Consider the following 24,861-nt stretch of genomic DNA (forward strand, 5'->3'; position numbering starts at 1 on the left):
CAGTTTTATAAAATCTGTCAACATACGCATTATAGATAGAACTGAACACTTTCAGCCTTTCAAATACAATTTTATTTTGGAATTAACTAATAGGCACACAATTTGTTGAGTGGAACAGCAGTGCAAATTTCAAGCATTATGATATGTGGTTCATAAAACATTTTTGATCGAGTTTCATGTTCTGTCAGTAGTAGTTATGATGGAAATTGTTTCTCATACAAGAATCTGACACAAGTCTGATTAATATGAAAAAAAAAATTAAGCAAATATATTCTGTGAATATCTTAAAATATCTCCGCAATTCTTGAAGAGTTGTCATACTGTCAGTTGTGTTCTCAAGATTCAGTCAGCATCATTTATTCCCTTGAATCTGATAGAGCATGTTGAATAAAGTGTAAGATCCATTCAGGAGCTGCAAAAAAAGAAAAAAAAAAGATAGTCATCGATATGAAATTATTAAGTGCCCACACATATTAAGAATTAACAAATAATGAGTAGCATTAATTCCATTATGTTTATTATGGTTTTTTCCTAGCAAAACATTCACAAGTTTACATGTGATTTTGTGACTATAGCTTTCTGGAATGCTTGAAGACTTTTTATTAGTACTTTCAATCACCTAAATGTGTTATAGATCTCTGGGTGTCTCATTAGTAGGCATAAATAAGTATTATTTGTTGAATTCACCACCTGAGCCATCACAAATATACATGAACTATAAAGTAAGCAATTTTTATAAATATTAAAATACTTTATAAGAATGTTATGTACAACAAAAATGGAACTGTTACTTTGTGAAACAGTTTTAGTAAATAAATAAATCCTTTAATGATTTTCCCCATGATTTTCATAGGAGATTTTTATTATTTATTGGTCAATAGATGATAAATAAAAACAAAGTATAGCCGTGGAACTTTTATTTCCAAAAACTACTTTAAGTTACTGATATTTCATTCTTTTCAACTAGTTTTGAAGTTCCAGCCATATTCTCAAGCACTCATTCCTGTAATCAGTCCTTCCTGTAATCAGTCCTGTAATTTGGTATCATTACTGGTCGCAGATGGTGTCAATGAATACTGCAAAGTTATTTAATAAATACCTTACCCAAACAATGAAAAACCCAGGATGCAATGTAACAACATTATGAAAAGGAAAGTTTTCAGGCTTTCCCGGCAAGGTGTTGTCATGTTGATTAATTGGGTTTCTGACAGTTATTCACGTCTTTCCTGAACTGTATTTCATGTGTGTGACTCGCAATCTTCTTCTTCTTCAGGTGCTGTTCGATACTGCTTCCAGTGTGGAATGAGTTCGGTATTTATGCCTGCGATGTGCTAGGCGTTCCCTCTGCAGTTCGTGCCACGTCATTCTGTCCGTGGTGTGTGCTGACCAATAGCAATGGCTGTAGAGTTTTCTTCTGGCAGTGGCTGTTCCAGACACTGAACGCATACTTTGTGGCTCTTATCTATTGTCAATATAGTTGAAGTAAGTTGTGAATGGAGTCCAAGCTGTGCTAGACGTTTTATCTGCCGACTGTCATCATTTGAGTCGTCCTGTGAATTGAGACGTTCTGTTACTGCAGTGTGCCATGTCAAGCATTCCATCCAAAGTTCTTGTCCCCCAGGAGCAGCTGCAATGTCATTTCAGGCAGAGCCTGTTCAAATTTTTGCTTGAGACTTGGAAGAACACCCTTAGATATTGTGTCTGTTGCCTGAGGTACCATTTCATGTATGTCCTTTGTTACATGTACTGGACTGTTATACCTAATTACATCTTTATACTTGTGTCCCTTGGGGTCTGGATGTTGCCTATGTTATGTCTTCAGAAGATCGAATGCTGGGTTCCAAGCTGAGCTCAGCTGGAAACCAGTGTCCCAGTTAATGAGATTCTCCACAACCTTAATCTCAATAGATTCTCTGATGATGCTGCTACTCGGTGCTTGTGTTAAAATCTTGGCTTCATTAAACTTCATAGAATGATTGAGTTCCAAACAATGTTTGGCAATCACTGGCTTGGTCGCCTGTCTCAGCCTGGTGGGCCTTTGGCGCTCTTTGCACCTCACGTCAACAGTCCTGGTCATCTGTCCAATTTATGCCATCCCACATTCACATGGTACATGGTAAATGCCCAGTTTCTGTAGGTGCAGGACATCCTTCACACTCCCTAGCTGAGACAATCTTGGTAGGTGGATGGAACAAGCTTTGTTTGAGGAAAATTCCATCTCCTCTTGTATCTCTTCAGGAACCTCTGGTGGCAAAAAAGGGTGCAGCTTCTTTTGAAAATCTCGAGAAGAGCTACAATCTGTGTTCTACAAAAATGGATAATGTTCTGCCTCTGTCACCAAATTTTGCGGATCTGACAGAGTTTGTGCCCAGTGAACCAGTGTTCTGAGTACGCCGTTTTTCTGTGCCGGGTGGTGGCAACTGCTGGCTTGCAAGTACAAGTCGGTGTGAGTGGGTTTGTGGTACACACCATGACTAAAGGTACCATTTCCCTTCCTTTTAACTAGTGCATCTATGTAAGGGAGTAGTCCATCTGTCTCCAATTCCATGATGAGTTTAATGTTAGGGTGGTGTGAGTTTAGGTGGTTCAAGAAAACAAATTTGCTACTCACCATACTAACAAATAAAGCTTTTGGCCCATAAGACCTTCATAACCTCCCCCCCCCCCCCCACACACACACACACCTCATACACATGACTACTGCAGTCTTAGGCAACTGTAGCCGCACTGCCTGTGGTTTTTTTATGTAAATGCTACTATAGGCTGAAAACTTTATTTGTGACAGTCTTTTTATTGTGACTATCTGCGGCTCAGCATCTCTGCCATAAGATACATATCTTACATATTTGATGCCTGTAACCACAGAATTTTGTACGAGAGAAGGTTATCAGCTCAACTACGCAGTCCAACAATATGTCAATTCAAAAATTTAGTGTTATGACATGCGACTGATATACTATATGGAGGAATTATATGCTGTTATATCTGGACCACCATTTACTGTAACATTTTCTATCCTTTTGCCAACTTTAATGTGCCATGTGCATAACAACTGTGAGGCTTACCACACGAATCACATAGTTGACTCTCAATACATTGTTCATAAGAAAATGTTTTATAACTTGGAAAAACTTATGACTCCCAGAATAAGCTGCAATGAAATGGTGCAACCCTTTCTGAACACTGGAGACAAGCATACTGGCCTCATATTCAGAAGGAGATGGTATCAATCCCATCTTGACATACTAATATTAGTTTCTTCCATTCACCGACAACTCATGTTCTGTACATCCCATCATGAAGAAGAGCTTTCATGGATGTGGAATGAACTAACTTATACATTACCAGGCAGGAGCAACCATTCTGGTACAGTGGCTCTTTGTGAACATTGTGCTTCTGTAGAAGATTATTCCATTATTTCCTGTTTAGTGGTGAATCCCTCCAACTAAATTTCTCCCAGTTCCTTCTGGCCCCGCACTGAATAGCTTATTAATAATTCTGCTGTTAGCTCTCAGTACATGTCCTACCCATTCGAGCCTTTTAATGTCTATGCAACTAACAATGTCTGGTAAATTACACAGTTTACTCAATTCCTAGCTTAATCTGCTCCTCAATACAGAATTTTCTTCCAATGATAGGATATTTCCTTCAAATATCCACGCTGCTTTTCATCAAGTTTTGTTATTGTCCAGGTTTTGGGACCATATATTAGCAAACTGCCTCACTAAAAATTTACACGTCATAAATTTAGTTTTCCTGAACAGCAGCTTAGATTTTAGATGTTTTCTGAGGTCACTTGTTAGTGGAAAATATTCATTTGTGGATTTCAGTACTGAAATTGTTCCTGCAGTTTACTTGTGATCCAAGGTAAGTGGAACTACGACCACATCAAACTAACTTTAAGTAATTTTTGTGAATGGGGTTTTATTAGAATAATCTCTCTAAGTTAGGGGTAGTTACTTAGTTTTCCTTTCATTTATCTGTATGTTCCTCATTCTATCAGCTCATTTAAGATGTGTAAAGACTTCATCTATTGCTCTCTTTGTTGTTGCAACTATGTAAATATCATCTGTATATGCCAGCACCTGAACTGATTTGTACTCCATTCTATTGATGCCAACACCACCTACAACCATTTACAAGGCTTCAGTTGTTGCAGGTAGCCACACCCTTTTTACTCTGGCATAGTGAGAAATACATGGTTTAGAATTCAAATGACGCAATCTTCCTGCAATAAAGGCAGTATCAGCCAGGGTACACTGTAGATATACAACAAACAACCCTCTGCTTTTGGTACAATTTCTGACCAAATGGGTTGTCATTCTCATCTTCACCAAAATGGTTATCATTACATCATGTGGCTAGGTCGTTGCAGTCATGCATTATAAATTCTATTAGAGTCTGCGGAATGTAGGTACTTCAGTTTAATTTCACCTGCCCTTGAGACTGTTTATCCTCATGTCCTAGAATAAACACGTCATCCATTTCTTTAATGTTAATGTGAGATTTCAAAGTATTCTTGAATGTTAAAATTCTCTATTTCTTGCCTGTTATAACAACATTGATAATTTGATCACTGGGGTTCATGTTGACAGAGAGGAATACACAAGGTTCTTTTCACACCATTTCAAACCTAACTTTACCATCACAGAGGAGAAAACCATTCCAATCCTTTCCTGCCTGGTATAACCCACAAAAACTCTTATTCAATAAAAACATTTTATTCCTAACCCTAAACAGTTTTGGTTGCTCCTTGAAAACAGTGCCACTTATGGGGGCTATTAAGATAAGCAGTTCAGTCATTTTGGTTTTTCATTCCCTTAGTATTGCAATTGTTATCAGAACTCTCAACCTATTTCATCTCACCATTGGGTTGTGGCTTTCCCAATAATCTACTCCAAATATCTCGCTAAAACCACAAGCTACTTACAATGGTTTAAATTTAGTGAATAGGAAATAGGAATAAAACTTCTGAGTGTTGAGGCGACTGCATAAACTAGATACTGAACATCTCATTTTCCCAAGAAGTGGATTATTGTCATGTCAAACACTTTTTCACGCCAACGGATTATTCAAATCATGCGTTTTCATTTTAAACGATTGTCACTGTACTACAAAACATGATCTCTTGGGGTGCGATAAAACTGCCAACGTAATTTCTACAATGCAACACTGCTTCACAAAGAAACAAGTTCGTTTATTTGGCTGTAATTAAACAACACTAATTTGAGAAAAGTTTGCATAAATGAAAGCTATAAGGCAAACAGAAACAGATATAATGATCGACTATCTAACAAAAACAACATGGTGTGAAAAAATTTACAAATTCTCTCTGTTATTCGAGTTGCTATGAAGAAAGAGAAGAGCATCAACATTGTCTGGGTCCAAACAGTGACAGTTGTGCACTTAGAATGAAAACTGCAGAGCTACAATTTGTCCGATGCAAAGCCGGATGACTGTAAACACAAAATTTCGGGCGATCATTTGGACAGTTGTAAACATTTCTCTGTTTTCATTGCAGTAAAAGGCCACATATTCGCCCAATTTACAATCCAAAATACAGAATGTCGAATAAAACACCTTTCAGCTGTCTAAATATTCTATTGTTATTTTATTTTGGCAACCATTTTCTGCACTACTTTACGCCATTTTCAGACCCCCATGACCAACCAGTAGGAAGATTTCCACCTGTGGCGACCGAGTGAGGTGGCGCAGTTGCTAGCATACTGGACTCGCATTCGGGAGGATAACGGTTGAAACACCGCGTCCGGCCATCGAGATTTAGGTTTTCCGTGATTTCCCTAAATCGCTTCAGGCAAATGCTGAGATGGTTCCTTTGAAAGGGCACTGCCGATTTCCTTCCCCGTCCTTCCTTAATGCGAGCTTGTGCTCAGTCACTAATGAACTCGTTGTCGACGGGACGTTGAACATTAATCTCCTCCTCCTCCTCCTCCTCCTCCTCCTCCGGCAGAGTCAAAATAGGGGTCAGCATTCGGTGACTGGAGTCTGAAGATAATGAGTGCAGGCCCCCATTTTTCCTGGATCAGAGGTGGGAATCTTCCTGGACGTCGGTCAGGGGGCCTCAAGACAGCGTAATGTATCGTCGTATCTGGTTGGTAAAATGAAATAACAATTGGAAATTTAGATGAATGAAAGGTATTTTGATTCAACATAATGTATTGAACAGGCGAAGTCCCATAACAGTGTATAAAGATGGGCTTGCAGAGAATTTACATATACAATTCCGATTTAAGTACCTATCTAACGTATCTGTGGGAGTCAGATTGTAGTCAACATCTGCCTACAGAGCAAAATTCTTTATGTTTGTTCATGGTTGTAAAGCGAAGACTTTTGATGTACCATTTGGCAAATCAGCAGAATGCAAGAGTACTACTGAAAACGAAACCAAATGTTCCGTTCTTAAAAATTCTTGAATTATTTTCCGACATTTCAGGACTTCACCAAAGTTGCTCTCAGATTCTACTTGGGCAGGTGACACGCATTTCACGTAGTCTATATTTGGCTATTCTTTAGGTGAGAATATATCTGAGTTATTCGTATTTCCTGTGGCCAAATTTAGTTTTGTTTGGTGGACGGCGCTGTACGACAGAGCGTCCTTTTGTTACTGGTCGCTCGATGTTGATGCAGTAGTTAGTGAACTGTATGCTTTACCTCTCCCATGAGTCCACGCCTCTAAGATTCAGACATTTTCAGATGGCGAAACTGTACCCAGACTCCACGGGAATGTAGCTAGCTCATGGTGCCTTTCCCTTTACGTAAATTTTGAGGCGTATTCGCAATACTTATTATTCAAGAGGCTTCTCCATCCTGAAGTTCTCTAGTAAGTTCATCAGGAGTGCCATCTTCCTTGGCAACAGGACGTGCAGTGTACGCGACCTTTCTGTTTCCAGTTCTTTTGAGACCTCCTTGAAGGTATGTAAGAAAAATCATTCCTTTACAGTTCCTGAAATAATTTACGTGCTAATGTATACCAGTTTAATACAAAAACATGACAGCATACATACCATCAGAACAGAAACCAGTTCGTCCATCAACATGTCAGTTCCTTTTCTTCTCTGTTTCTCATTTCTCAGAGTGCTTTTCACACAATATCTAATACTTCCTTATGACCGATTCAAGCTTGGTCAATGGGTGTTCCAGCGATTCTCGTTAGACTGCTCCAGCGTTCTCTTTAGGTTACTGTTTTGCAAATGTCAAAAGTTCCTTCATTGCAGTCGGAACAAAATGATTTTGCCGGCAATTTGACGACATATACTGCATATTAAACGCATTTCTTAGCACTGTGTTCAGCATGTGACATGAACTGTTTAGCCTATCTACGAAGAGCAGCGATAATGGTGGCACCTTCGTTAGTCATCTTTGAGATTATTCTAATGAATACCAAATCATCTCAACAATTCCTTTCTAATATCTTCTGCAGTTTTAGGCTCGTCTAGAAACGGAGTCGTAAACAAGAAGCATGATCTGAGCTACCATTAACAAAAAGAGGAAACTGTACGTGTCAGGTAATGATCTCTCCTTGCACTACATATCCACATATCTGTGGTCGCCGAACATTCACGTAATAAATTATTTCAGACATTATCTTCTTTCTTAGGTTTTTCGCTTATTCTGTGATGTGTCGTGAGGCAGTTCTGGAGTGAGGCAAATTGGTTTTTTGGATACTTCTCCGTAAGTCGCTGCAGTGTAGACTAATCTCTGAGCCAAATCCAAAAATCCTTCACTCCCAATAGTGTCATAACATGTCATATCTCTTGCACACATAGCCACGCATTTGTCAGTAATTACAAAAATTACTTGAGACTTTCAAAATGTTCAAATGTGTGTGAAATCCTAAGGTCATCAGTCCCTAAGCTTACACACTAGTTAACCTAAATTATCCTAAGAACAAATACGCACACCCATGCCTGAGGGAGGACTCGAACCTCCGCCGGGACCAGTAATTTTTCCATGAGCAGATCTGGAAAAGCGTTTCTGGTCAACAGACGCCACTGTTTTGTCAGACACACATGAATAGCGCGAAGTATACGAAGTTCCAGATGACCCGTTACCATTCAAGTAAAGTTCATTGCACTCCACACAACAAACGTAGTTAACATTATTACCATCACCACAATCAAACTGACCAAATTAAACTTATGGGATTTGGATCAGTCTCTATGATTCTACACTTACCAACCATTAGGTTTTCTTTTATTTCCGTGTTCTTGACATACTAGCCTTTCTTTTCGAATCGATTGCCACTTCAGCACTTATCTTCTGTATAGTAAGAAAAACATGAAAGTCTGAACTATTACTCGTCAAATAAAAATGATGGTATAATGAAGTATATTTGAAAAAGATTAAATACCATTTTCTGGAATTCACTAACGATTGGGGCCTCGTTTATTTCCTCCATCTCAATGCGACTGCTACAAATTGTGTTGGAGCAGCTGTGTTACAAAGCATGTATTTTAGAAGTATGAAGACGCCAGAGTATTTTACAACTGTCGCCATCCTGGTTTTAAAAATTACGAGTAATAAAGCTTAAGCCATGTGCGTGAAAATGGCGGAGGCGATTCGTGTCATTTGGGAAAGCAGTAAAGTAACCGAAGTGAGGAAAGACGTTGCAAAATACAGAATGGCAGTTTTTCTATGAGTGCTTCTGCAAATATTAATAAAAAAGTCCTATGCCCCTTTGGATTAAACTCTAAAGTGAGACTACAAGATTTCAGATTTAATACTTATGTTTATGAGTAAGGACACAAAGATCACACCACGTTGAGAAAGGAAGACAGTCAGTCTGATGACGATCTGAACTGGACACTACATACTATTAATATATATTGGAGCTAATTAGCCTCAGAGAAAGATAACGTAAATTGAGAAAAGAAAGGGAACATATTGAACTGGTAAACAACTGGCTGCAAAAGTTTGGTGTATCTGAAACAGTAATCGTGGGCCAAGGGAGAAATTTCATGTTGGACTTGATGAAACAATGGTGTCATTTGCTACATGTTAGGAAATTACGAACTGTACTGTTGCACCCGCAAACTAATGGTGGAACAGTGTATGTGCATTGCACTATTGGCAGAACGATGAGGTACTATGCAAACTTTTACCACAATGAGTGGGATTCATACATATCAACTGTTATGGCAGCTTACAATCTGAACGATCACACTGGCACTGGTCTATACCCCTTTGAGGTGGTGCATGGTAGAAAGATGCCTTCACCATCTGCTGTGATCAGACCAAAAATTTTTAAGGATAGGAAGCCAGTTCGTATTTTGCCAAGCCACTAAACGAGGTATGGAGGCATGTGCAGAAAGCAAATACCAAAGCCCTCAAACTGCAAGAGGTAGTGGGGAAAGACATTAGGAAATTAGCACAGAATACGGTAGGGCAATGTATGGTGTTGTCAAGCCCTTATATCTGTAAGCGTAAAACAAAAACGTTTGTGACAAGGTACCAAGGACTATCAAGGGACAGATACATCATGTCACTATCAAGTTTTAGTTACCAGGTAGGACGATGGTAGTTACATCAGACGTTTAAGGCCAGTTCATGGCACTACATATTCACTGCCACTACAATCAACATGCACAGCAAATAAAAAGGAGGAAAGCAGTAAGGAGAAGAGTTAGTGCAAAGATGTTGTGCATCCTGTGCAGGAAATGCCACACTGGATAAGGCCGAGGAAATACGGAGTGATATTGTGTATATTTTGTGTTATGTTTTAGTGTAATTACGGAAGTTGTTAACATAAGGATTATCTGAACCTCTTAGGTTGTGGAAAGAGAGCAGTGAATGAGTTTTATGCACCATAGTTTGCATAGTTTATGTCTAGGGATTCTGATCAGTATATGAGTAAGAGGTATGCGGGGTGACAGAAGATCTCTCTGAAATTGTGTGAAAGAGTAATTTTAGTTTCCTATCCCCAGATTGCTGCACGCCAGAATTAAGGATGGAGGGGAAACCTAATCGTGGCAGTGCTTCATCTCTTCATCAAAGGTGGAATGGGAACACTGTAAGATCAAGAACTGGAAAATGCTTTTATTAGGCAGCAGCATGTGCTTCTTAACAAGCCTTCAATGGATGTTGAGATTAAACTGATACAGAAGAAACCAGAGTAATTATAAAACCATAATGGGTACCAAAAAAGACGAAGAAATGCAAGCAGCAGAAACAACAGCATGGCTATACATCGGTAACTTAAAGAGAACCACCACAACTGCTACAGTAGTGAAATACCTTAACAAGAACGGAATACTGGGACAACTAGACTGTGAAGAACTGCGCACACTGGGCGACAAAAAAGCTTTCAAAGTAGGCATCCCGTTTGAAAAGCTACAAATCACACAAGAACCAGAATTCTGGCCAGAAAACATAGAAGTACGTCGATTTCGTTTCCCAAGACGATCAATGGAAGAGGGAGCAGAGCTCAACTAAACTAAGAAGAAAATCAGAAGAGCAAGAAATAAAAGCAGTCTTGTTGAATACAGAGGGAGTAAAAAGTGCTCTTAACCTAACACCAACAGACATTCTGCAAAACTCGGATCTTGCAATTCTAACAGAACCTTCCTGACAGACAGCTGGCAACATCAAGATTTCTATAATTATCACCTAATGGCAAAGAAGGGAGAAAGAGGACGAACCATGGGAGGAATATCTATCCTACTGAAACCCTGGATGACGCCCACCAAAAAAATCATAAAACAAGAAAATAGTATGCTAATAGAAGCGGCAAACATAAATATAATTGCAGCCTATTTTAAACTGCACACAAATGCTGTAGAAATAATTGACGAAATAGTCACACTCATCAAACAATGCAACAGCAAACCCACCATTATTGCAGGCGATCTCAACTGCAGAATAGACACAGAAAACTATAAAACAAAACTAGTCGTTGAAACCCTAGAAGAAGATGGTTTCACCCTACTTAACGATAGACAGATACCTACATACATACGCCACAATGGGAAGAGCACCATTGATATCGCATTAACAAGGAGACATAGAAGGAAGTATTCAACCAATATGGCATGACTCCATTACTCCTATACGAAAGCACATTCCAATGAAGATAAAAATAAATATCGTCACGTCACCGCCAGCAAGAAAGACCCACCAAATCACACAAACAAAAGCAAGAACAATTAACACAAATAGAAACTTTCATAGAGGAAGGAGACCTTGAAAAAGCAACAGACCAAATAGAAGACCTCCTAAAAAATTCAGTGATACAAACAATCCCCAAAACAAGGACGGCCAAAAGATGGTTCGATGCTGAATGCTACAGCAAAAGGAACACTGTTCTAAGAACCCTCCACAGACTAAGAAACCAGCATGACGAGGAAACACACAAACTGTACGCAGAAGAGAGAAGAATCTACAAGAAACTAATAGAAGAGAAGAAAAAAGAATACATAGAAAGAGAGGCAAAAAGAGAAGCGGATGAAGCAGAGAAAGACCCATACATAGCAGCAAGACCAAAAAAAATGGCTCGTACACCAAATATAGACCTGAAGGAATGGGAAGACCACTTCAGTAAGATTCTGAACAAACGAGGACTCAAAACACCCCTAAAGGAAGAGAAACAATATCAAACTAAGGAAAAGGGAACCCCTAAATGAAGATGACGTGAAAGAAGTAATGAAAGCACTGAACAACAAGAAAGCAGCAGGACCTGATAATATATATAATGAACATGTAAAAGATGCAAAAGAGGCCCTCCAACACATATGGACCAAACTGTTTACCAAATGCCTGGAACTTGGAAGAATTCCGACACAATGGAGACACTCGACAATAAAAGTTCTCTACAAAGGTAGAGGAGACCCAATGGACCCAAACAAGTACAGAGGTATACAGAGGTACAGCCCTGGAGAATACTCAATTCAAGATGTTTTCAAAGATAATAACACAAAAAATCCAAGCCTCTGTGGACAGTCATCTCCCAGAACGACAAATGGGTTTCAGATCTGGAAGATCAACACTTACGGCAGTCAGGCTTCTTCTAAACAACATCGATGATGCACTACAAAAGAAACAAATGTTCTACACAGTGTTCATAGACTTTACCAAAGCCTTTGACCTATTGGAAAGAGAGCTCATAGTCCAAGTGGCTCTGAGCACTATGGGACTCAACTGCTGAGGTCATTAGTCCCCTAGAACTTAGAACTAGTTAAACCTAACTAACCTAAGGACATCACAAACATCCATGCCCGAGGCAGGATTCGAACCTGCGACCGTAGCGGTCTTGCGGTTCCAGACTGCAGCGCCTTTAACCGCACGGCCACTTCGGCCGGCAGCTCATAGTCCGAAAACTGGGAAACACAATGGGAGAAGATAGCGTATGGGCAAGAATAGTCAAGTCAATCCTCGAATACAACTTAATTACAATATCAGACAACCTCTCTTTTTCGAACCCCATTCTGCAATCGAACGGAGTCTTACAGGGTGACCCAATGAGCCCTTTGCTGTACATTCTTGCCACTGAAGAAGTACTCCGAATTGGAGAAAATGAAGATGTGTATGTATATGCATACGCTGACGACATAGCCGTAGGATCAACAGATATACAGAAGCTGCAGAGAATCATTGAGAAAATAGATTGTGCAGTGAACACAAACTGCACATAAACATAACAAAGACAGAAATGGTAATTTTCAGAAAAGGAGGCAAAACACCCAAGAATGCGGAAATCAGTATCAGAGGACAAAAAATAAAAATCTCATCAGACTTTAAATACCTAGGAGTGACTGCAACCAACAGCCAAATGCTTCACAAAACATACAACAGAACGCGCAGCCCAAGCAATAATAGCAATACAGGACATCAAAAACATCGGCCTACTCAGTCTAGAAACAGCCATGAAATTATTCAACACAAAAATCTTGCCAATCCTGGCCTATGGGATGGAGGTTATATGGGACCACCTGACAGAAAAAAAATCTAGAACCACCAGAAAAGGTAAAATCGACTTATCTAAAAAGAGCACTAGGTCTCTCAAAGACAACAAGATCTAGACTAGTGTACCTGCTAGCGAGAGAGACATTCCTAATTGAAGACATCAGACTTCGATATATGATTCCACACACCAGGGCTTCCAGAAAGCAACTGAAGATCATGGAGGACAAACGAGAAAAAATATGGCCGGAGTTTTATGGCACCGAAGCAATGACGAACCGCTCATGGACAGCACCAAACTTCGAACAGCGACATGTCGTAATTAGACTTTTTATTCATGCCTTTCATCATCTAATCTGCAAAAACAAAACTTATCACGACCCAACCGCAACATGTGTATGTGAACTGTGCAACGAAGCCTGTGAACGATATCACATAGAACTGTGCGGTAAAAGAGTGAAATCGATAAATGAATATGCAAAAATGTAAATGTCAAATGTTAAGCAAAGTAACTGTATATGGCTATTTGGCTGCAATTTTATTAAATAAAATTAAACTTCTAATGTCTGGCAGATTAAAAACAATGGGAAGAGATTGGAGGATGGGTTCTCAGTGTTACAGCAAGATGACGAGGAGCAAAGGGATACTCAGGGAAGTGCGTGGAGAATGAGAAATCACATAGGTCCTATAAACAACTATGGCGGAAAATCTAGCAAGCAACAGACATGGTGCTGCATACCTTTTGACGATGCAAAAGGTGTTGGTTAGATGCAGGGGAGATTACTGAAAACCCCACTTAGCTCCCTGATGTCAATGTCATCTGCAGTTCCAAATACAATCTTGGGAAGTGTGAGGGAGATGGCACGAGGCAACAAGGCAGTGGTTGAGTGGTTTACCATGCAACTGACCAGTTTGAGACAGGAGGTGTTGAATAATACATGCACGTTATGAACATTGACCACTGAGGTAACGGAGAAGGTAAAGTCTTGAGTTGGTAGCATGAATCGAAATCTAGGAATCATACAAACTTGAGTGGATGCGTTGGACACAAGGGTAAAAGTCATGGGGCTAGTTAGCCAACAGCGTATTGGAGGCACATGGTAATAACAGCGAAAGAACTCCAGCACTGTCAGAGGGAAAGGATTACTATACGGCCAAACCGAGTAATCCAGGCTTGCACAGCCATGTGCGAGGTTCAGTTATTTTTTGGCAAAACTGATGACCAGCGTTGTCTGTGTCGCATACTGAAGCCTTAACCACATTTCCAACAAACAGCGCTACACTAGATCATCTCTGCGTACACCACAGTGCTGGTGGCAAATTGCTAGGAGGTCGGGAGCCTTGCAGGCACAAAGCAATTGGAACTGCAGAACAATGGGCTATTAATTAATGGGATGGTACGTGACATAACAGAACCAATATTTCACCTGTCAGCCGCTGTTGTAGGAATTACCAAATTGAACATAATGCAGCCGCAATTGTACTGGTCAGACAAATCACTAGGTGTGCTCCCGATACAAAATTGGACCTACCGCAGTAATGTATTGAGACCAGACCTGATTCTATCTTTCAACACGTTCACAGCGACGCGAGAAGAGCATATTTCAGCGGATCAGATACTCTGGTGTGTGCAGCAATATAGAGAAAAACAGTGTCTTTCGGTTGTGACCTTCAATGTCACCATATGCAATATGATGCTGGCTGTAACTCTGTTCTGCACCGCCTTCATCTACCTTAGGCTGAGAACTGCTCACCCGAACAGTACCCCCGTAATGCAGATCCCAATGGAATGGATCACCGATGAAGCATGACGTGGGGATGGAAGGCGAGAAATTTTTGTGGACATTTACATAGTAACACAAGTAACGACAAGAACATGCCGCAGCCAGCATTTCGTATTAGAAAGCGACTTCATTCTCGGTACGCTACCAGTACTTAAGTGTGGTCCCAAAGACATGGCCAACAACCTAAATGGACCCAAGCGACCACCAAAGAGAGAAATACCTGCAATACCTTTGCCCATAACGGATATGGCTTCTCATGCCATCATCACCATTTCCACCCCTGCCCCTGGTGACACACTATACCTTTGAAGCAAAACGGTCTTCAGCTTGGTCAACAGGCCATGTGACTGCCACCTCAACATCGCCCTTTGCCATGGAATCAGATCTCTCACAGTAGTAAATTCGGGATGACAGTGGAATGATCCCCAGTGTTGTCTGCAGTAGAGTGGTGGGATCTCCGTTTCCACTCATTTCCAGTGCAGCCAGTCCTGTATTGAACCAGCAACACTTGGGACGACACCACAAAACCTGTGTATATCTCTCAACCAGCTGACACCACTGATGTCAGGATGCCAAGAACCAGCAACCTCCCACCCTGCGAGATGCAATGAGCAAAAATTGGGGTGCTTGCACTAATAAATGTTGTCACAGTGGTTGGGAGGGTGGTGTGGGATGCTCTGACAGTGAAATGGACACCAGTCAGGAAGAGGTCACCAGTCTACTAGCACTGTGGGAAGTGCACCAACTGGGAAGCTCACCACAGGACCATTGCTGCATATGACAGACCCATCCCCAGTCACTATGTCATACCATGGAGTGTGAACCTGTGGCTTCTCTGGGGATACGAAGTAATAGGGCACTATGACAGGAAAAGGATTCCTTTTGTATGCGTGCACTATATGTCCAGCTCAACTAACAGCCATTTTAAAGATGGTAAACCTTTCAATGGACTTTATATAGCTGTTGGATTCACTTCAATGGTTTTTTGTGTTACTTTGGTAACTTGTGGCATCATAGCGCAGAAATAAAACTACAGAAGTAAAGTGTTGAAAATTTTTAAACTGACACCTTGTATGGTATGACTCACTGCTACATCACCTTGTACACGTGGTACGAGCACCTCTGTGCAGATGTCTGTCATGGTGAATGCAGCTGTAACTTGGAGAATTTAAGGAACAGAGCACCTATTTTTCCCCTTCACAAGGAAAATTGGTGAGGCCATTATTTCTTAAGGTATGTTTGTATTCACTTTTCTAAAAAAACTCCGAGAGCTACGGGACTTAACATCTGGGGTCATCAGTCCCCTAGAACTTACAAGGGAACCTCCCCATCGCACCCCCCTCAGATTTAGTTACAAGTTGCCACAGTGGATAGGCCTTGAAAAACTGAACACAGATCAATTGAGAAAACAGGAAGAAGTTGTGTGGAACTGTGAAAAAATAAGCAAAATATACAAACTGAGTAGTCCATGGGCCACATAGGCAACATCATGGATTATGTGAGCTCAGGAGCGCCGTGGTCCGGTGGTAGCGTGATCAGCTGCAGAACGAGAGGTCCTTGGTTCAAGTCTTCCCTCGAGTGAAATTTTACTTTCTTTATTTTTGCATAGTTATTATCTGTCCGTTCGTTCATTCATTGACGTCTCTGTTCACTGTAATAAGTTTAGTGTGTGTGTGTTTTGCGACCGCATCGCAAAACCGTGCGATTAGTAAGACGAAAGGACGTGCCTCTCCAATGGGAACCGATAACATTTGATCGCAAGGTCATAGGTCAACCGATTCCTCCACAGGAAAACACATCTGATATATTCTATACGACACTGGTGACGGCCTGTGCGTCACATGACAGGAATATGTTGTCGACCCACCTAACTTGTACACTTGGCGAATGGGTAAAAATATTCTTCTACCTTGCCCGATTTAGGTTTTCTTGTGGATGTGATAATCACTCCCAAAAAAGTGATGAAAACATAAGAGTTTGTCACATAAATTGAAAACAAAAAATTAAATTTTTCACTCTATGGAAGATTTGAACCAAGGACTTTTCGTTCCGCAGCTGCTCACGTTACCACGAGACCACAGCGCTCCTGCATTTCTAGTGTCCTTGATGTTGCTTATCTTCCCACGAACTACTCAGTTTGTATATTTTGCTTATTTTTTCACAGTTCCACACAACTTCTTCCTGTTTTCTCAATTGATCTGTGTTTAGTTTTTCAAGTCCTATCCACTGTGCCAACTTATAACTAAATCTGAGGGGGGTGCGATGGGGAGGTTCCCTTGTTAGAACTACTTAAACCTAACTAACTTAAGGACATCACACACATCCATGCCCGAGGCAAGATTCGAACCTGCGACCGTAGTGGTCTCGCGGTTCCAGACTGAAGCGCCGCCTAGAACCGCTCGGCCACACAGGCCGGGTCACTTTTCTGCTACTTAATAGATTTAAAATACTGGTGTTCTGTGTGTCAGCTCATTGAGGCAGTAACAAAAGATGTCTGCCATTGGCTGGATGTAAGTCAGGTATGTAAGGTCTAGTTCTTTCTGCAGGGTGTGTTCGTAATATGGCAGCACGTGCTTTGCTGCTGTCAAGCATCCCATGAGGATCTTTATATTCTGATCAAGGTTCTTGGTTACTGGGAACTTGTTCAGTCTAAAATTTATAATTTACACTAGGCTAAGGTGTTGGTTATGTCCCAGAAGGAATGAGAATGATTCGGATAAAGAAACTCATCGAAATTTAGATCAATGCTCTTAGTAGTTGCCATATTATTTCCATCGACACTGTATTCAAGGTTTGCAATGTTGTTGATCCGTAATAGGACTGAAATTCTACAAAAGAAATACTATTTGAAGTAGTCCTCTCAGCAGCTTGGACATTTTCGACACTACCAAAACACTTTCGTTGAAGTTTACATTATATACAAGGGTATAAAAAGAAGTTGCGTAGTGCCATGTTTGGATTGTAAGGTGGTTGGGAAACTGCTGGAATGTTCTTCATAGTAAAGTATTCTCTCAATTTTAAATACAGTGTTGCTTAATCTTTTGATGCAGGCTCCAGATGTACTGGAATTCTGGGCAGACACACACGACCCCTTTTTTCGAATGACCCTGTATCTGACTGCAGCATTCCGAATTTGTGGTTCCTGGGTTTGGTAAAAACTCTTTGTGGACATCTCCAATACCATCAGACAGGCACAATTCTTTGTTCCCTTTTTCTAATATCGAACTCGTGGAAAATATTGGTTCTGATCAAACAATCAGACAGCTTGTGTGAAACAGAAGACAGATGATCATAATGTAGTTCAAGGTAAATCGTTGAAGATAGCATACAATATGATTCAGAGCAGGAGAGAGACATTTTTAACTGAAAGTAGAGAGTGATTCTTTGGAATACTGGTCATTTTCCCGTATAAGCTGCTCTTTTATTTTAAAATAAATATTTTATTTCATTATTTATCAGTTAGGTAATTTCAGCCACTTAAGCTTTACATAATTGCATCAGAGTAATTAGTGTTATGCTTACGACATGCTGTTACTGCCTATACTGATGTGTTGAATTCGAAGAGTTATGACGTCCCTACTAGCAGTTTCAAACAACTATAGTAAGTACAGACACATTTATTCCAGAGGAAAAATGTAACCCATGCAAAAATGACTTCGAATGATTCATCAGTATTATTTCATAGACACATTTGATAGCATATTACGAACCACATGTCACTTATTAAGTCATATCTTAGAAATGCTAAGTGTAACATGCGTGGTGAAATAGACAGCTAATAATGTTCCTGTGGAGAACTAAGCCAGGTAGATTTTTTACCACTCGGTGCTACCTCTGAGCATCAATTGCAACTTTAACAGGGCTGAATTCTTGTAGATATACAAACTTGCTAAATATGTTAAGTATCACACAAAGAATACAATCTGTACATCAGTAGATGCTGCAGAATTTAGTGGTAATGGCAAGCACTTGTACTTTAGAATGTATGCCTGCAGAATAGCTAGTGTACCAAGTTCCCTTTTTCCTTGCCTTAGTAGTAGTAGTAGTAGTAGTAGTAGTAGTAGTAGTAGTAGTAGTAGTAGTATGGTGGTGAAATTTTATGTAAGTAGTTCTTGCTGAGGATGACGAGTTAGCTACCATACTTGTGGGTACTCTGGTCTCAGTGCAGTTAGTTGGAGAAGCGGGACACAAGCAGACGCAACCTGCTGTTTCGTCACTTTTCACTGAGGTTGTAGCTTTAAAATAGATGCTTTAAGATGTATGCAAATTGTATAAGGTCTCACAATGCGCAGCGCTAAATATCAAGTCATACTACTGATTATCAAGTCTGTGCTAATACGGAGGACTTTAGAAGCTTATTAATCCAACCGGAAATAAATAAATTGAACTATCTTCCAATCAAGAACAACTGCCAAGATGAGAAACATAGAAGTAGATATCCTCTGTGTAAAAAAGCAGCTTAAATCACTTAATAAAGGCAAGGGCTCCGGTCCAGATTGTATACCAGTCAGGTTCCTCTCATAGTATGCTGCTAAAATAGCTCCATGTTTAGCAATTATATACAACCACTCGCTCACAGAAAGATCCGTACCTGAAGACTAGAAAATTGCTCAAGTCACATCAATATAAAAAAAGGAAAGTAGGAGTAATCCGCTGAATTACACGCCTATATCACTAACGTTGATTTGCAGTAGGGTTTTGGAACATTTACTGTATTCGAACATTATGAAGTGCCTCGAAGAAAACGATTTATTGACACACAGTCAGCACGAATTCAGAAAATATCGTTCTTGTGGAACACAACTAGCTCTTTATACTCATGAAGTAGTAAGTGCTATGGACAGGAGATGTCAAATTGATTCCGTTCCCAAACAATATCGGCTATTTGCGGTATGACAACATAAAATATCAAAATATTCCAACAAAGTGCGATGATACGAAGACAATGCAGGCACAATATTACCTGGCGTGAGATGGCTGTTCAGAGCAGCGGTTAGATAAGGAAACTATATCAGAACGCTTTGACCGTACCCCTGATTCATTTGAACGCCACAGGAGATCGCTAGGGATGCGTTAACAGATGTGTCACACCAGGCATTGAGTAGGAAGGAAGCACTTCGAACCCAGTGTGAAATACATTTCATGCAGGTCACTAGATGATTAAAATCAAACACGCTTTGGCGTCGATCTTTAATTTCTTATAGAAACTTTACTCATAGTTACTATCCTTCTCCTTTTAAATACTTTTTACAGAAATATTATTGAAATACTTTTCCGAAATGGTTTGTCGGAAGAAGGAATGAATTAAAACTATCTGCTAATAATCCACCAAAATGAGCGAATGGTTACATTAGTTACCTGCAGAAACGTGTGCCTGGAGAGAGTGTACATTTGGCCGACGGTGAGCTGGAGAGGCTGGGATGCCCTCAGCATGAAGATGAGCAGCACCCGCCGGAAACGAACCCCGCATTCGGGCCACCCGCTGCTGAAGGCCGACGTCGCCAGCCGCTCGCTCTGGAAAGTTTACCTGCTTTACTAATGGCAACCAGTGGGTAAGCAATAGCTCTTTCGTGATGTACAAGTAAAGGCTTGATTGGTGTCGGATAAAAGAAAAGGCGAAGGAATGCGGAGGACTGTGTGTCGCAAATTGCTTCATTTATGGCGTGTTCCAGAATCACTGAAGTAAAAGTGTACATATCGAGATTAGTATCAAAATGCGGGAAAAAGGATCAAATTTTTTATGAGATGGTTTGTCTAAAAATAAAAAATAAAACAGATTGGAGACATCTGATGCGAAACACTGCACAACAAATCAGACTGCACTGTCTACATAATCCACCAGGCAAAACACCCTGCACTATTCCTTAAAATTCTAAGATTTTGAGTTCAATATTGAACTTTAAACCACCACCTCACCTGCAGTACATTACTTCGAACATCATTCAAACGCGTATCAAATACACTGAAGAGGCAAAGAAACTGGTACGCCTGCCTAGTATCATATAGAGCCCACGTGAGCATGCAGAAGTGCCGCAACACGACGTGGCATGGACTCGACTAATGTCTGAAATAGTGTTGGAGGAAACTGACACCATGAATCCCGCAGGGCTATACACAAATTCGTAGGAGTAGGAGGTGGTGGAGAACCCTTCTGAACAGCACGTTGCAAGGCATCCCAGATACGCTCAATAATGTTCAAGTCTGCAGAGTCGTGGCTAGTGGAAGTGTTAAAACTCAGAAGGGAGACATTCCGTAGCAGTTCTGGACGTATAGGGTGTTGCATTGTCCTGCTGGAATTGACCAAGTCCGTCGGAAAGCACAATGGACATGAATGGATGCAGGTGATCAGACAGATGCCTATGTGCATGTCACTTGTCAGAGTCGTATCTAGACGTATCAGCGGCCCCATTTCGCTCCAACTGCACACGCCCCACATCATTACAGAGCCTCCACCAGCTTGAACATCCCCTGCTGACATGCAGGGTCCACGGATTCGTAAATGTATACGTCCATCCGCTCGATACCATTTGAAACGAGACTCGTCAGACTAGGCAACATGTTTCCAGTCATCAGCCATCCAATGTTGGTCCGTTGGTTGGAGAATGGACCAAACTACGCCGTCATCAGGCCCTCCGACCTGAGATTAAGTAAAACTGATAAAATCCCACATTTAAAGAGGGAGCTACAACATCCATAAAAGATAAAATATTAACAGGGAAGGAAGGAAAACGACCGAAGACGAGGTGAGGGAAAGAAAGTGACAATAGAGATGCTCCAGACATAACAGACCCCGTAAGGAAAGGAGTGGGAAGGTAGAATGCCAGGGTGAACCGCCAAGCCCAGTTGAAGCCAATCCAGTCGGGGCAAAGGGGGGCAGCATGAGAGCCTGCCATCCCCTCCACTCACCAATAACGCCCCTCCCTTAAATAAAGCGATAACCAACCCCCCCCCCCCCCCCCCACGAATAAAACGTAAAACGAGGTCTGCTGTTGAGGCATTGGCAGCCAACAATAGCGATAGCCACCCTCCAACGGACTTTTAGCCTTCCAGACTCGCTAAGTTGCGGCAGTCCAATAAGATGTGAGCAACAGTCAACATGGATCTGCAACAACAGAGAGGGGGTCCTCACGACTGAGGAGATAACTGTGAGTCAACCAAGTATGGCCGATGCGGAGCCGGCATAGGACGACAGAGGCCTTACGAGAGACCCAGAGGGAGGACTGCCATGGAGTTGTAGAATCCTTAATCGCCCTGAGCTTGTTTGGCGAAGAAAGAGTGTGCCATTCTGCATCCCAAAGGCCCAAAACCTGACGACATAATGCCAAGCTAAGGTCTATATCTGGACTGCCAATAGCAGGAGATGGCCTGGTAGTAGCTAATTTAGCCAGTCGATCAGCAAGTTCATTGCCAGGAATCCCAACATGGCCTGGGGTCCAAATGAAAAGCACTGAGCATCCAAGTTGAGCAAGGAGAGAGAAAGAGTCCTGGATAGTGATGACCAATGGGTGGCGACGGAAGCACTGGCCAATAGCGTGCAAACCGCTCAATGAGTCACTACAGATAGTGAAGGATAGTCCTGAGAAGGAATGGATATGGTCCAGAGCATGCAAGGTGTCTACCAATTCTGCAGTAAAAACACTACAGCCATCGGGCAAGGAATGAACTTCTGTTCATCGTGCATATGTGTAAGCAAAACCAGTGCGGCCAGAAACCATGGAGCCATCAGTAGAAATCACTTCTGAACCCTGGAATGAATTGAGGAGACAGCAGAACTGGTGGCAAAGGGCCAACAGAGGGATAGAATCCTTTGAATTAATGTAGAGATCAAGACAGAGCTGTGGCAGAGAGACGCACCAAGGAGGGTAAGTGCGTGAGCAGAGAAGAGAGGCGGTAAAGGGAATTGCTGGAGTTCAGAATAGAGCGACTGAATGCGGACAGTCAAGGTAAGCCCACATCGTGGCCGCCGCTGGGGCAGGGTGATCTCCGTGTCTGGATAAAGGAGGCCGTAATTAGGGTGCTTTGGGGTGCAGTGAATGCGGAGTGCCTAAGATAACAGCTGTTGTCGGTGCAAAACTTTGCAGTGGTGGAAACCCTGCCTCTGCGAGAAGGCTAAGTACGGGGCTAGTCCGGAAGGCACCAATCGCAAATCGTACCCCACAGTGGTGGATAGGGTCTAGGATCTTCAGTGTCGAAGGTGACACAGAACCATAGACAGAACTTCTGTAGTCTAAATGAGACTGGACCAATGCTTGATACAATCGCAGGAGAGCAGAGTGGTCTGCACTGCAGGTGGTATTGCACAGACACCTAAGAATATTGAGATGGGACCAGCACGTCCTGTTCAGCTGGTGAAGATGAGGGAGACATGTCAACTGGGCGTCGAAGACCAGACCCAAGAAGCGACGGGTGTCCACTACCTCAAGGGGATGGCCATTGAGGAACAGTTCCGGATGGGTATGGACTGTACGGCGATGGCAGAAATGCGTGAAACATGTCTTGGCCACTGAAAACTGAAAGCCATGGGAGAGAGCCCATGAATGCACCTGGCAGATTGCCCCCTGTAGATGGCGTTCTGCAGCACCCATTATGGAAGAAGAGAGGTAGATACAAAAATCGTCAGGATACAAAGAGGGGGACACTGTCGGCCCAACAGCTGTCACCAGACCATTAATGGTTATGAGAAAGAGAGGGACACTCAGCACGGAACCCAAGGGAACCTACCTCGTTTTCTTGCTGATGGGGAGTGCTGTAGAAGCAGCCAACTTGGACCCAAAAAGAGCGACAAGAAAGGAAGTTATGGATAAAAATGGGCAGAGCGCCAAAAAGGCCCCATTCGTGAAGGGTGGTGAGGATGTGGTGGCTCCAGGTGGTGTCATAGGCTTTATGCAGATCAGAGAACACTGCAAGGAGATGTTGCCAATGGGCAAAAGCTGACTGGATAGCAGACTCCAGTTGCACCAAGTTATGCACTGTAGAGCAGCCACAGCGAAAACTACTGAGTCGATGACAAAAGGTCGCGGGATTCAAGGATCTAAAACAACCGCCGACTCACCATGCTTTCAAGGAGATTGTAGAGGGTGTTAGTAAGGCTAATTGGATGGTAGCTATCCAACTGAAGAGGTGGCTTCCCTGGCTTCAAAACTGGAACAACAATGCTTTCCCCTCACTCCACAGATAGTTGAAGGGGGTCAGTATATGATGGTGGCCAGCCACCGATAAGTGTTGGAGCATTTGGTTATGTATCCAGTCCGGTCCAGGAGCCGTGTCAGGACAAAGGGCGAGGGTGCTGGCAAATTCCCACTCGCTGAATGTGACAAACAAAAGACAAAGGCAGTCATTCTGAGCACTCTTTCAGGAGAAGGAACGTGGGTGGATACTGAGCCGATGCCGAATTTGAGCGAAGTGTTGAGTGAAATTTTCTTCTACAAAGTCTGGATTGGTAAGGACAACACCATGCACAGAAATTCCCGCAACCCTGGTGGGAGGGGGAGGTCTTGAGGAGATAAACACTTCATATAGTTAGATATCTTTTCGTTAAATATTCCAATTTTTCCTCAAATCACTAAGTTTTTCTTAATTAGCCTGATTACTTTCAAACAACTAAATCTTTCTTTGCTCAACTACACTACTGGCCATTAAAACTGCTACACCACGAAGATGATGTGCTACAGACGCGAAATTTAACCGACAGGAATAAGATACTGTCAGATGCAAATGATTAGCTTTACAGAGCATTCACACAAGACTGGCGCTGGTGGCGACACCCACAACGTGCTGACATGAGGAAAGTTTCCACCTATTTCTCTTACACAAACAGCAGTTGACCTGCGTCGCCTGGTGAAATGTTGTTGTTATGCCTCGTGTAAGGAGGAGAAATGCGTACCATCACGTTTCCGACTTTGATAGAGGTCGGATTGTAGCCTATCGCGATTGCGGTTTATCGTATCGCGACATTGCTGCTCGCGTTGGTCGAGATCCAATGACTGTTAGCAGAATATGGAATCGGTGGGTTCAGGAGTGTAATACGGTACGCCGTGCTGGATCCCAACGGCCTTGAATCACTAGCAGTCGAGATGACAGGCATCTTACCCGCATGGCTGTAAAGGAACGTGCAGCCACGCCTCGATCCCCGAGTCAACAGATGGGGACGTTTGCAAGACAA

General features: G+C 41.8%; 1 protein-coding gene across 1 annotated transcript in view; it reads right to left on the minus strand.

Annotated features, from left to right (window-relative positions):
- Window positions 1-295: 295 nt before the first annotated feature.
- The window catches only part of LOC126253518 (odorant receptor 43a-like), a 34,724-nt gene continuing 10,158 nt past the window's right edge, over window positions 296-24,861 (minus strand). The window contains exons 2-3 of the mRNA XM_049954893.1: window positions 20,058-20,213; window positions 296-412 (exon numbers count right to left, since the gene is read on the minus strand). Of these exons, the coding sequence (XP_049810850.1) occupies window positions 353-412; window positions 20,058-20,213 (216 nt within the window). The 3' untranslated portion in view covers window positions 296-352. The remainder of the gene's footprint in view (window positions 413-20,057; window positions 20,214-24,861) is intronic.

Source organism: Schistocerca nitens, chromosome 4, assembly GCF_023898315.1.
Source record: "Schistocerca nitens isolate TAMUIC-IGC-003100 chromosome 4, iqSchNite1.1, whole genome shotgun sequence".
NCBI lineage: Eukaryota > Metazoa > Arthropoda > Insecta > Orthoptera > Acrididae > Schistocerca > Schistocerca nitens.